Genomic DNA, 15,280 nt, shown 5'->3' with positions numbered 1-15,280 from the left:
CAAGCAACAATGCCAGACCGATGATACCTTCTTTTGAGTTGTTGGCCAAGGTGTTCAACAGGGACTCCCAGATAGTAACCCAGCATAGACCTGGGAAAATGAACAGCAGACCCCAATCTTATCTAAAGGAATATTGACAACTGATTACTGCTAGATGAGGAACAGCTGATCATCCTAAAACAAAGACCTCTAGATAGGCTGAATAGATTCACCAGAAAGGCAAGTAGTGGGGAAGGGCTGGGGGAGCCGATAACACAGCAGACAGTAGCAGAGCTCTAGTGGGGGGAGAGCTTTAGTGGGGGGAGTGAGGCTATGGGAGGGTGCCATCTGGGAAATGGGTGTATAGTTGAATGAGATGGTTTGGTATGTTCTGTGTGATATACACACAAAAATATCAACAAATTTTTTAAAAAATATTATATTTGAGGAGGAAGCATGGAAATTACGTCATGCTGGTTAGGAGAGGTGATAAATATTACCATTGAGGTCTACCGGATGACTTTATAGACATACGCAGGTGCCAAGGAGCCAAGTGCAACCGATACCCAGGTTTGGTTCCCAGCACCCATATGGCAGTTAACAACATCTGTAACTCCAATTCCAGGGGATCTGACCTCTGAGGGTATTGAAAAACATGGATGTATTTGCATACATGCAGGTAATACACTCATACACATGAGATAAAAATAATAAAATATTTTTAAAATATTTGGGAGGAAGAAGAGATGGTTTAGCAATTAAGAGCACTGGCTGCTCTTGTAGAGGACCCTAGCACCCACATGGTGGTTAATAATCTCCTAAAACACCAGTTCCAGAGAATTTAACATCTTCCTCTGGCCTCTGCAGGTACCACATGACACAAGTGCACTTACAGACATTCAGGTGAAACACTCATACACATAAAATAAAAATAAATAATTTAACCAGGCATGGCGGCACGTGCCTTTAATTCCAGCACTCAGGAGGCAGAGGCAGGCAGATCTCTGTGAGACGGAAGCCAGCCTGATTTATATAACAAGTTCTAGGCCACCTGGGGATACAGGGACATGTGACTTCAACAAACCAAAAAAAGTTTACTTATTATTTTCTTAAAATTTTTATGTGTATCATGTATAACTGTATTAATTCAACACTGTGAACCTAAAAATTTATAGCCACTTTTGAAAGAGATGCATCTTTGCTCTGGAAATTGTTATTGAATATGTTAAAGCTGTAATGAAAAATAAAACTTTAGAATGCATTGTGACATAAGCCTGAAGGCTATAACATAATGCTCACTCATTCATATAATCCTTGGACAGTCTTTCCAAAAAAAGAGCGGGAACAATGGCTCTGAGATTATGGTTGGTTCCCAACATTTACTTAGGGGTGCAGCAATGAGTTAGTAAAATTCTCCATGTCTCTTTTAATTTTGTGAAATGGAATTTGTAGTAGGTCTCTGTCATACAGTTGGGATGATTGAAAGAGATGAAATATGTAAACATTTTTACAGACACAAATTCAGTTGGCTATCCAAGTTCAACATATAAAAGTAAGCGGCAGTGTTCCAACAGCAGTGTGTCAGGAACTGTAAGTGCATGAACTTCATCTTCCAGCAGTTATTTTAGAAAGCTAAAAAAGACATATGGTGAACAACTCTAGCAGTAATCTGACTGTGGTGTCACATAAGTACAAAGTGGTATGGAGAAGCTTATGTTGAGGAGTGACAGAATGAGGTCTGAAAGACAAACAAAACCCAGGAACTGGCACTTGGTATTTAGGGTAAAACACCTAAGACAGGTTACATAGCATAAGGGACTCTGAGGGAGACACATTTGATAAACGACAGGAAAGGACTCCGCAGGAACAAGCTCCCAGAAGACCTGGGATGTCAAGGTACAGGGCTATGTACTTAGCCGATTCTAAAGAAATCAGTAAAGTCTTTGAAAGAATAGAATTATGTTTAAGGAGCCTTGATATGATATTAAATGCAGAATATATTTAAATTTTCAGGGAGGAAGACAAACAAAAAACTATCTTTGAGGAAAAAAAAATGGGAGTTGAATTGAACTTTCCAGAGGAATACGTGGATGAAAAATGCAGAGATGTAGAGAACCAAGAATTCACTTTGCACTAACAATGGAATACCCTGTTGACAGCCTTTCGAGGCTTCCACTCTATAGGTTCACTACCAAAAAGTCGTGGTATGATTGTTGTGTTAGTGAGAAGTGCCTTTTCCTTCTTTAACCCCAGTCGTGTTAATCCCATTCTCACATGTATGAAGAGTTATCTACACAAAATTGCAACCTCTCTGAATGAACCATTAAAGCCTGTGCAAGCCATTTAATTAGTGGTGTAATAGTGAGTTAGCTAAGAGAGATGAAAGACAGGCATGGGTGCTAAGAGAGGGGGAGGGAATGGGCAGAAATAATGTTCCCAAAGCAAAAAAATTACCAGGTTAAAATATTTAGTAGTTGTGGGCTGAAGAGATGGTTCAGCGAGTAAGAGCACTGACTGCTCTTGCAGAGGACCAGGGTTCAATTCCCAGCACCCACATAGTGGTTAACAACCATCTGTAACCCCAGTTCCAAGAGATCTGATGCCCTCTTCTGGCATCTGGGAGCCTTGCACAACACAACATGTCAGGAGCATTGCACCTATCTACATTCAAGCAATACACTCATGCATGTAAAATACATATTAAATAACATGTTTCAAAAATATTTAGTAGTTTTTAAGCTTTGTGGATCCAGACACTACTGAGATATCAAGGAAACTAAAACTTTCATTTTAAAAATCAAGGTTTGACCATTTTAAGATTTCACCTTACCCCAGTCAGACTGGCTAAGATCAAGAGAACAAAGAATACAAAATGCTGATGAGGATGTAGGGAAAGGGGGATACTATTCACTGCTGGTGGGATTGCAAACTTGTGCAAACCCCAAGGAAAGCAGTGTGGAAAACTATTAAAAAACTAAAAATGAGTCAGGCACACGTTTTTAATCCCAGCAGTAGGGAGGCAGAGGCAGGCAAATCTCTGTAAGTTCAAGATCAGCCTGGTCTACATATCGAGTTCCAGGCCAGCTGGAGTTACAGTGAGACCCTGCCTCAAAACAAAACTAAACTAAACTAAACTAAACCTACCATTTAACCCAGTTATACCACTCCTTAGCACATACCAAAAGACTATTGCAGAGACATCTGTACATTCATGTTTGTTGCTGTTCTTTTCACAATAGCTAAGACATGGAAACAACATAAGTGTCCTTCAACAACTGACGAGTAGATAATGAAAATGTATTCTACTCAGTGGTAAAGAAAGACCAAATTGTGAAATTTGTGGGTAAATGGATGGAACTAGAAACTCCTAAACTAAGTGAAGTAACACAGTCTCAGAAAATTAAACGGGTCCCCTCATTTGTGGACCCTAGCACCAAATTCTTATATGTGAGTCTGTATCCTGATGTGACTGCAGAAACCAGGAAAATGGAAAGGAACTGGGAAGGGAAAGGGAAAGAAGGAACCTGAGAGAGAAGAGCAGCAGAAGATGAGTGTTACTAAGGGAGAAATGGATAAAACTGGGGTACTTAAATGGAAGAGTAAGGGACAGTTATACCAGGAACTATGGGGATAAAGGGGATGAAGGAGCTCATAAGAGTTGGGACCATAGGATACTGGCATTATCAAGGGAGAAATGGGGGAAACGGGGGTACTTTAAATGGGGAGGGCATGGAGGGAGGATTAGACAGGGAGAGAGAGAAGAGATAACGAATGCCTAGCTAATGTAAAAAACCAGAGACAATTATATTAGTCCAAAAACCTACTGACAAATTTCACATACAATATCCCTACATGAGTCCATGTGTATAGCTGAAGTCTACGTAACAAGAAGCAGTGTCAGACAGGCGAAACCTTCCTTTGAGTTGTTGGCCAGGGTAGTCCAGGTGGCTCCCAAAACTACACAGGCTATTGCCACGACCCTTGATTGCCTCCCAGAACTTGAAGGTAAGACCCTACTGCTGAAGACAGGACATATTTTGCACACAGGATTTGAAGCAATGGAGCTGGAACTGACTTGGAAACCACCTCCTTGAAGGATAGCTCTCATAGTGTTAGAGAGCACTATACAAGCTGCTAAGGGAGACCATCAGTCAATGGTCCAACTCAAGTTTCAAGGCTGAATAACTACATCAGTGACTGACACAGCAAATGACATTGGCGCAGTAGTGGCACTTTTATCTTGGGGTGATTAACAGCTATCTAAGTGGACTTAAAGCCTGCTTAATGGAAGTAAACTCATGTGTGGTACTGTAAACCTAGGCAGATACACATAGCTGGAGAGGTCATAGATCTTAGAGAAACCTTGAAGGCTGTCACATCCATAGAAAAATGTAATTTCTTATGATGTGAGAAATACAGATCCCTAGACAGACAAGTATCCCAGTCACCACTCATCAAAGAAGCTTCTTCTGCAACAGACAGGATTATCACAAATTTCCACAACTGGTCACACAGAGACTGTTTGTGAATTGCCCAAACAAGTGGCATATCTGCAATGTAACCTCTACATTTAAGGCTCACGGAACATAGAACAAGGGGTGAAGAGGACACTAATGCATCTATCAATTCTCATCAATGAAGCTCCCTCATGCAACAGAGGGCCAGGAACACAAAAGGCCACAAATGGCCAAAGTGTGGAGTGTAAGAGTCTGCAGAGTGTAGTGTGGGTTCTTGGACAGGACTCCTATATTAAATTCTACCTACCCAAGGCTCAGGGATGATTGTGGAAGAGGAGGCAGAAAGATTGTAAGAGCCAGGGATGAAGTGCATGACCATATTGAAATAGAGGACGTGCACGACTATATCCAAATAAGAGTCCCACAAGCACCTGGAACCTTGCTCATATGAACCTACAACAATGTTGTCAGTATGCACAAGACTTATGCAAAGTCAAGCAGACAAAAACTCAGCATAGAGCTGTGGAAATGGGCTACAAATCTTAGTCTAAGAATTATTGGCAGCTGATTAGTGCTGGGTGAGGATGAGCTGATCTCCTTAAAGAGACAGAGTCTAGACAGGCTGAATAGACCCCAGTGGATGAACATGCACTGAGGGACGTCTGGGGACACTAACTTGACATGATAGGCCTTAACACAAATGACAGAATGTATGAATTCCAGTGGGCATTATGGGAGGGTACCAAAGGGGAAGGAGGTATAAAGATGACTAAGATTGATTAAGTTGTTCTGTATGAAATACACAAAAATAAAACAAAAAATTTACAAAAAAAAATCAAGCTTTGAATGTCTTTTCTGTAATTCTAATATCAGGCAGCTTTTCAGGTATAGTATACACAATACTATATTTTCAACCATGAGATACTCAATGATATTAATGGGAACCACTGTGGCTTACGTTGTTACTTACATGATCTGTGGTTAGTGCAGCACATGGGTGAAAATGCTCAAAGCAGACATCATTCTGTCTCACGGAACACAAATATTTCTCTAAGTCATTGTATCTCTCACCATACAGCACTAAAAAGGAAGAGTAAGACTTTCCAAATTAACTAAAATGGAATGAGTTGAATCATTTTATATCAAAAAGGCAAAGTTCATACAAGTACATAAAACATACCAAGTCTAACTTTGTACGACTGTTTTACATGCCAGTGGGCTTTGTGATAATTGCCGTGGGCACTCACATTTCTTTTGGAAACAGTGCTTTTCCCCGTTGCACTGTCTTCTTTCTTCCAGTACCATTTTACCGACTGCAGCCACCTGAAAATTTAATTAATATACTATTTATGGTTTTAATCTGTAACATCCCACACATACTTATGTTTTGAGCTTGGTCCCCAGTCTTTGACATTATTTTGAAAGCTGTGAGGACTTTAGGAGGTAGGAGAATGGACCTTTGGTGATTATACTTGCCAGTGGTTCTTACCAAGACCTCTCTGCTTCCTGTCTGTTGTCATGTGAACAAACTGCCACCTCATGCTCCCACCTCCACGAATGGAGCCACTTCTCCATCCCTTCCCCACTATGATGGGCTGAAATCTTTCTAAAACTATGAGTCTAAATAAGTTTTCTTTTCCTCCCTTATAGTATTTTTGTCACATAAACATAAAAGTAAATTATCATTCCTCTGGTAGAAAAGGGAAATCTTTTCCATGAAGTCAAATAATTAAAGAAAATCTCACGTGCTTTAAAATTTTCACATAAAGGAATTAGTTCTAGAGGCAGACATGAGATTGAACTCCACATTCTCTAACTATTAGTTAACGTTCTTCCTTAAATAATGGATGTGCCTTGTCTTCTACTTTTTTGTTTGAGGGTTTCCGATAATGCTGCATTCTGAACATACAAAGGGTACAAGATGAATTTTTTTCCAAAATATTTCAGAAGATGGTGCCAGTCTATCATTGTCTGCAAGGCACCTTCACATACAGTTACTGTAAGTCATTTTGTCTCTTAATCAAAGTAAGACACCATATGTCCATAGTTTGGGCCTGTACTGAAACGGGGGGAAGAGGGTCCCCTAGAGGGTTCTTAGTCATTCATAAGAGAATTGAAGAATGGACCCAAACAGCAGAAAACGGACAGACTTACAGAGATCTACATGACTGTGGCTGGTTAGAACTCCACAGAACTTCTGACCAGCCACAGTCTTGTCTTCTACTTTTTAAAATGAATATACAGTAGCAACAATGCAAGCACTCTTATCTAATAATGATGATGAAAATGATACTTAATTGAAAGGTTAATTATATTTGAAATAATACATGCAAAGTACTCAGGATAGAATGGGACACAGGTGAGATTTCAGGATTGCTACAGTTGTTAATGCTAGGCAGCCATCAAGCCCAAAAGAGATATGCAGCTTTCAACTAATAAAGACTGGCTGTTTCCCAAGAAACATCTATGAAGTGTGGTGATCTCAGAATTTATGACTGAATGTACCATTCTATCCCTTTGTTTTTGTTGCTACCATTATTATTGTTATTGTTGCTGTTGTTTCCCGATAAAGGAGATGATGGTGGGAGGAATAGACAGCTGTCATTTCATTTGAGCTATGACGTCATACTTCCTATTCAACTTCGGATATGACCCAAGGGTCTCTGGATATTTCTTAATAGAGGGTGGCCAACACTTACCAGAAACATCTAAAGAGACAGTAGCTTGAAGATTCAGGGATAGCTATTAGTTAATCAGACATTTAGGAAACTCTAGAACACATAAAAGAAGTATGAACTGAAAACTTTCAAAATAGGTAATCATTCTTCCTGAAATGGAACCGAATCCCTACTCAGTGAGATGCTGAGGGTTGCTTATTGTAGCTGAAAGGGCCAAAAAGGGACATCGGATCATGACGAGGAGATGCTCCCAGATTTCTGCTCCAATTTCTCCACCAAGACAATGGACCTATGGGGGAGGAAAACAAAACTTCCTCATTTGACAAGCTGATTTAAAGAACAGTGCATTGAAATGATACTCGAAATCTTAAATTGCTCATAATGTTCTTCCCATGACCTTTGATTGACTGTGCCAAGATTAATATTTGAAAAACTCAGGCAATAGAAAATCATGGCACTTTAGCTTTCCTTAGTCTCCTTAACCAATCCACCAGTAAGTAATTCCTCTTTGTTTCACTTTCATAACCTTCTTTAGACCTATTCATTTCTTGCCCTGTCTACTGACAATCAAGTCACCATCACATCTCAATCATAATACATTGTGTTTCTGAGTGTTGCCCTAGCTATCTATATTCTTAGCATCATAGACAAAATGATACACTTCAAGGGCAATACAGATCTGGCCATGCCACTAGTCAGCTTTTTTCCATTGCTCATGGAACAAATACAAGCACTTAATAGGGTACAGAACCCCTTGCATAATTTGGCCATTGCTGCCTCTCTAGCATCATTTTAGCTACTTTTTCCCTGTCTTACTGTGATTCATATATATCAGCCTTTGATTTGTTTCTCAGAACACACTTCCTACCCAATAGCTTTCACATGATGGTAACCCCTGCTTAAAAGACTCATCACTTTAATCAACATGATCAAAAATAATGACTGCCTCTTAATCTGCGGCATTCAGCCTAGCGTCACTACTTTAAAAAGACCTTGCTTGGCATTGAGCATGGGACCCATCTCAGCTCAATTAAACAAGGGCCCAAAGGAGAGGTGAGAAATGGGTGGCAGGCCAGCACTAGATTGAGAACTTTTTTAATACTTTATTATTTTTATTTTATGTGTATGCGTATATTGCCTGTGTGTAGGTAAGTGCACCATGTTGTGCAATGCCCACGGAGGGCAGACGAGGCTATTGGATCCCCTGGAACCAGAGTTATAGACAGTTGTTAGCTGCCATGTGGGTGCTGGGATTCAAACCCTAGTCTTCTGCAAGAAAATCAGTGTTCTTAAGCACCAAGCCATCTCTCCAGCCCTAGATTGAGAACTTTTTGAGATTGATTGCTGCTGGGTGAGGGAGAGTATGACTTACATATGACCACTGGATGGGTTGGCTAGACTCCAGTGGACGCATTTACACTGAAGGACATTTGGGTACAAACAACTGAATGACTAGGAATCAGCATGTATAGCAGAGTGCATAGGGTTCGATGAGGGGATAGGGAGAGGCATGGGTCAGAAAGGTGGTCTGAATTTGAGGGGGAAATGTTGTATGAAATTTAAAAAGCTCAATAAAAATTATTTAAAAAGAGAAGCTATAACTTAGAAAAAAGAAGACCTTGCTGCCACACTGCGCAGGTCCCTCCCACTGCCTTCTGCCATTGTTCCAACCACGATGCAAACTCCAGACCTCAGAGTGGACTAGTGTTGGCTCCATATTTTCACTGGTTTATTTTAACCTTCTCAGTTAAACTGTAACCTCACATGTGGATACATCCAGCATTGACATAATGCCTGGCCCTAGAGAGGCAGTTGTCAAATATTGCTAAATAAATGAATGCACCAAATTAAATTAGATTCAAGAAAGACCTTTAAAATATTTTTTTACGTGTATGAGTGTTATTCCTGCATGTAAGTAAGTGCACCCGTGTCATGCAACGCCAGCAGAGGACAGAAGAGGCTGTCAGATCCCCTGGAACTGGAGTTACGGACAGTTGTTAGCTGCCATGTGGGTGCTGGGATTCGAACCCAGGTCTTCTGCAAGAACAGTCAGAGTTCTTAACCACTGAGCCATCTATTCCAGCCCCTCAAGAAAGATTTTAATTAAACAAATTAAACTATGATATCTGGCAATGAACTGAAAAGGATTTTACTATCAAAGACAGGTAATTTTACAAGGTAGGTAGATGATGATAGGTAGATGATAGATAGATAGATAGATAGATAGATAGATAGATAGATGATTGATATACAGATAAAGATACATATTTTGTATGGCCCATTTAATATTTTCCTGGTCAGATGACACACCACTCTGCTAAACATTAATTTTAAGCTTTGTAATAGGTAGCAATTTTCCTTGACTTAACCAGAATAGACACTAGCCTTCAAAGCCTTTCATTTCCACCTTTATACACAATTAGAACAGCTGAGGTATCCAATGTTGTACCACTTCAGAGTTTTGAGATTAAGTTGCAACTTATTATTCTAGATTGCACTGTACTGGGTGTACTGATGTGTGCCTCTAATCCCAGCAGTCCTACTGGGCTACATAGAGAGAGCCTGTCTCAAAAAAATAAATAAACAACCTGATGTGATGGCTCATAGCTTTAATCTTAGGACTCGGGAGGCAGAGACAGGTGAAGGTCTGTGAGATCAAGGCCAGCCAGGTCTACATAGCAAGTTCCAGGCCAGCTGGAGCTACAGGAAGTCCCTGTCTCAAATAAATAAAAATAAATAGTAAATAAATAAATTATAAATAAATAAATAAATATCCAAAGCCTTTGATATGCAAAATATTCAAGTTAACCAAAAATAAGTATATCAAATAAATGAAAAGCACAGATTACTTGGTAATTATAATTTCATGACAAAGGAAGGCAGCTAGGAATTCAACTGTGTGGTGGAGGGCTTCTTAAAACATTCAAGGACCTGGATTAATTCACAATATTTAAAATTATCATCAATAATTATATAATATAATAAGCAGGAGAAAGTTACATTAAACAAATGCTATTTGTTCCTTTTAAAATTTACAACTCCTTGGAGTAATGTATCTTTCTATGATGTTTTAAATCTCTGTGAATCAATATGCTTAAGGGCACTGCTACATGACTTCATAACTATTTTTCATTTGGCCCTTTATGCCCACGATGATTTTTGCCCCTCTCTCTGCCCAGGGAAACTCATCTACAAAGTGGGCCTCGGGTTCTCTCATCAGAAGTGAGAGGAGAATAAATTGGGATCATTTTTCCATTGGCTCCCTCCAAGGTTGTCTGTGCCAACCACGTTCCTCAACTAAGGTAACACTCCTTGAAATGTGGGTCCATTCAACCAGAATCTCTTTGGAGCTTAAAGTAAGTATTTCCTCATCTTGTCCCTTTATGCCTGGGAATAGACCTTTTCATCTGTATTTCCTCACATACATTCTTTTTATTTGGTTTGTTTGGTTGGTTGGTTTTGGTTTGGGTTTTTGAGAAAGCATCTCACTGTAATTCCAGCTGGCCTAGAACTCATTATGATCAGGCTAATTTTGATCTGACAGAGATATGCCTGCTTCTGTTTCCTGAGCGCTGGTATTAAAGTGTGCACCACCATGCCCGCACATACGTCTTTTTTAAAAAAATACACTTCTTTATTTGTATTTTGAGTGTGCCACTTGTTTTCTGTTGGGGACATGACTGGCAAAATTGCTTGTATAATTGATATCATTTGCTAGAACTTAAAATTCTCTGCTTTAGAGATCAGACTGAATTTTGAAATTTCTGTCCAGGGACACTGCTGTCATGAAAGTTGAATTGTGTTCCTTGTACAGCAGCCTCCAAAGAGGAATGGTTCATCATGCACACAGAACTCTAAAGGATGCACCTATATACACTACAATTCACAAAAGAAATCAGGAGAAAAAGGCTAATTCATCTGGGGAAACTGTTCAGAAGTTGCCTCCAAATCTGAATTTCGTCAAGGGAACAGATGTCCTAAAGCAGCAAAGACCTTCATTACAGCACTTATACACAGGAGGAAATTAGCCTGAGAAATAATATCATACACACCTCATCAAATATAACATATCTGATCCTTTTCGCCCAGCTTTGCCGATGAGGGGCTAGCAGCAGAATTTCAAGGCAGGCAGGCACTGTGATAAGCACCTAAAAATAACAGTATCAGTATCATATTAAGGAGCTCCTATGCTCAGAGTTATTAAATTACATGAGGTAAGCTTACGAATCTTCAATATACCCACTACTAATTAAATTATAATATAATTTCTAAGAATTGGATTCATTACAATTGCAATTTACTAGTTCGAACTACATGAAACTTCAATTTTCATGGACCAAAAACAGTAAAATATCAAATCTGAAGTTCGATTCTTGTCTCTAAGGATTGAAAGTCTGCCTGTCCCTAAATGGGAAAGCGGTATAAAGCCCCCGAGGTTTAAGGAATGCTGCAGAAGGGGTGATTTCAAAGGAGGTCAGAGCTGAAGGATGGGGAAAAATGATGTGAAATGCTGTCTTCTTGAGATAACATAGCAGTTCCACGGATGAACTCACACCAGTTGTGATTGCCTGCACACGATCTGCAGGAGCTCAAGCCAGTCAAAATTCCAGCATAGATGAGGGGGAGACACACAAGGCCCCACCCTTAGAGGAGGAGCTACTGGCACTCGATGGCAACTGGGAAAGGAATATGGTATTGAGGGAACAGTGGGGTGTGCCGGAGGGATGTTGGGGTGGGAAGGAGTGAGGAATGTGGGCGTGGATATGATCATAATACACAACACATATGCCTGAAATTCTGAAAGAACAAACAAAAAATTATTTTGAAAGAGAAATATTAAAAATGAAGTCATTAACTGTAACCACTTTGATTCTTTAAAATCTAACACTCATGTAGAATTTGCTCTGGAAAAAGTTTACTGAGAATCAACAATGAAGGAAGAAGATGGTGACAGGGAGAAGACCAGCTCTGAAGCGGCCTCAGCCAATCAGGTTCAGAATTAATATTGCCTTACAGAGTTGTCCCACATCAAGTCAAAATGGTGCAGTGTTTATGCCCCCATTTCAACGTCAGTCACAGAATGTAGCCTGTGGAAGCAGAACTAAGGGCATTACCAGCTGCCACCTCTCCCAACCACACACCCCGTATCTGGGCAATAGGCTCCTCCTTGAAAGGGAATCTGGGTAGCACATCGTTAAGTCTAACATGTGCTTATTTTTCATTTTGTCATAATTGCTGATCTGCAAGTTCAAAAAGGAGGAACGCTAACTCATTAACACTAGGTTTACTAGCCATAACACATTTTTAAATTAAAATGGGTATGTTTAACAAGAGAAAGTAATTATTATTACAAATTATAGTTCATTAAGTTTTGAAGCTTATAAAGAGCTTTGTACTATTTTGAATCCCATTATAAACCAACATGATGAACTATAAACTGAAATCTTGAATCAAAATGTAAGCACCCTTAGAGAAAACAAGTTCTATTTTCCACACTCTTTGAAGTTTAACAAAATTGTGTTTTCTCTAAAGCTGTTTAGTCTTTCACAAATTCAAGGAAATTATCTTCACAAGCCTTGTGAAGATGTTAGATTTCCAGTCAAAAGGAGCTACAATATTATTATATAATCTGCTATAACGTTTATGAACCAGCATACCACACCTGGCAGTTTAGGGCGTCATGACGATAATCCCTAGTGAAGATGCCACACAGAACTTGACCAGCTGGCAGATTTTTGGTGTAACGATGTTGAACAGTTGCTGCCACTTGATTAACAAGTGCCTAATTGACAAGGGAAAAGCTGTATTAGACATATAATAAAATTTAGATCAGCAAAATTTTACGGGACAATGGAAATGTCCAGAAGTCTCTGCCACCTGTGCAGAAAGATGTACAAACCCCCTTTCGACTACCCAACTTTAGCGTCTGAATTTCATTGACAAATTTCAAACTAAAGTAAAACAGAAAAACCTTTATCTGGAAAATGCAACTCTATAGCAAGAAAATTTACATTCATAGTATAATCATTGAATGGCCAATACCCAGAATCTGTGCGCTAACTAACGAATTCAAATAGACTTGTGTTAGGTATTTGGAAACTCCCCTCACATGTTGGAAGCTTAAGTGTAGACAAGAATGTTTGAGTCCAGCTTAGGACCAAGCAAGAGCTTGGCCAGTGGACTCTACAAATCTGAAAATGTTTATTTCATTTTTGTGCCCAAAAATGTAAATGTAGATGAAACTGTAAATGTTATAGTATAAACATAAAGATATTTTGAAAAAAAAAATCACTGGGCATCGTAATGCACACCTTTAATCCCAGCATTTGAGAGGTAGAGGTAGGCAGATCTCTGTGAGATCAAGGCCTGCCTGGTCTTCATAGTGAGTTCCAGACAACCCAGAGCTACATAGTAAGACCCTGCCTCAAAATTAATTAATTAAACCAAGATATTAAAAAGTTACTAAAACACAAACAACCAAATGAAAATATGGATACTTCTAACTATACAGATTTTAAGATTATTTTTAGAATAACTATAATAAGCTAAGATGAAAAATAATACATGAATGTATATTTTGTTATGATTTATGTTAGAAAAGAATTTGTTATGCATTAGACAAATTTTGCTTAATTTAAAATTTTGATTATATTTCATTATTTTAAAAGCTAAGTCTGCCAACATAAATAGTGGGCAAATACATGTTCAAGTAAATCTGAATTCAAGAAAAGTCACAGACTAATAGCCATATGGAACTTTGTCCAAATCACTAACCAAAGAAATGCAATTTAAATTTGAGAGAGCAGATTTATGTACAAATACAGCAGAAACTCAACAACAAGAATGCTGGAAAGACAAAAGAAGGTGCATTTCCTACACTGCCCCTGGGGGAAAAAACTAGATTTAAACTTTAAGAATAATTTAGCAATCTGTATGGGGGAAGTAGAGAAGGAAAATTAATAAAAACAAAATACTTATGAAAATGTTATTATAAAGCCGATTACTTTGTATGCTCACTCTTTTAAATTTATTTGTTTTAAAATTTTACGTGTATGAGTGTTTTGCCTGCATGCATGTACCTGTATGCATGCAGTGCCTGGAGAGGCCAGAAGAGGGCATCAAATACCCTGAAACTGGAGTCACAGATGACTGTGAGGCATGTGGGTGTTGGGAACTGAACCCAGAGGAGCAAGTATTAAGTAATAAGCCACCTCTCCAGCCTCACAATTTTTTAACTAAACAAAAATAATAAAATGCCGGGTGTGGTGGCACACACCTTTAATCCCAGCACTCAAGAGGCAGAGGCAGACAGATTTCCGTAAGATCAAGGCAAACCTGGTCTACATAGTGAGTTCCAGGCCAACTGAGGCTACAAGGAGACCCTGTCTCAAAAATAATAATAAATGATAACAATAATAACGATAACAACAATAATAGCAATAATAATAATAAAGTGAGCTGGATCTATCCCATAACTATGTCTAATATGTTTTGAGGAAGTTCCAGAATGCACAATAACACTGTGATCAATCACTAGAGCATTACCTTTGTTGGTGCAACATATACAACCACCCCTTCATCACTCTCCTTCAGCACTTTCTCCATGCAGTAGTAAGAAGCATACGTTTTGCCTGAGGACGTTGGGGCGACAATCACTGCAGACTCATAGTTATCCACAACATCCAGAAGTTCTCGCTGCAGGGTTCAGAACATAATTTGTATCAATAATAAAAGCCACAGGCTACCAAAACTTATAAATTAGCACATTTGCAATATGACTTTCTGGCCCTTAATGATTGGGAAATACAAACACAACAGAAAGAATCAAAAGGAAAATCTTAAGAATTCACATCATTCTCTCAAGAGAATATAATGTTTGCATTTGAGCCGCTAAAAGGAGATTTATGTGGGAAAATGGAGTGTAAAAACTAAAAGTAAATATATTTACTTGAAATGAAAAGAAAAGGGGACCTACTCAGGAAAAAGGAGAGGACCAATGGGAGGGAGAGAAGCAAGGTGTGTAATGGGGAGACGTAATCAAAATGCATGATATACAGCTAACAAATGATCATAATGAAACCCATCATTTTGTATAATGAATATATATATTGATAAAAAAGAAACCACTCATAAGAAACAGAATGAACTAAATAATAACTTATTATT

At 38.9% G+C, this 15,280-nt stretch overlaps 1 protein-coding gene across 4 annotated transcripts in view; it reads right to left on the bottom strand.

Moving 5' to 3' along the window:
* The window catches only part of LOC103727156 (probable ATP-dependent RNA helicase DDX60), a 129,472-nt gene that overhangs the window by 54,022 nt on the left and 60,170 nt on the right, over nt 1-15,280 (bottom strand). For all 4 annotated transcript variants that reach the window (XM_029559554.1, XM_029559555.1, XM_029559556.1 and 1 more), the window contains 6 exons: nt 14,660-14,809; nt 12,777-12,896; nt 11,167-11,262; nt 7,288-7,403; nt 5,617-5,759; nt 5,407-5,516 (listed from right to left, as the gene is read on the bottom strand). In XM_029559554.1, coding sequence (XP_029415414.1) covers nt 5,407-5,516; nt 5,617-5,759; nt 7,288-7,403; nt 11,167-11,262; nt 12,777-12,896; nt 14,660-14,809 — 735 coding nt within the window. The remainder of the gene's footprint in view (nt 1-5,406; nt 5,517-5,616; nt 5,760-7,287; nt 7,404-11,166; nt 11,263-12,776; nt 12,897-14,659; nt 14,810-15,280) is intronic.

This window comes from Nannospalax galili, unplaced genomic scaffold (genome assembly GCF_000622305.1).
Source record: "Nannospalax galili isolate Female #2095 unplaced genomic scaffold, S.galili_v1.0 scaffold109, whole genome shotgun sequence".
NCBI lineage: Eukaryota > Metazoa > Chordata > Mammalia > Rodentia > Spalacidae > Nannospalax > Nannospalax galili.
Note: the sequence above shows the minus strand (reverse complement) of the source record. Positions and strands in the feature narration are given on the sequence as shown.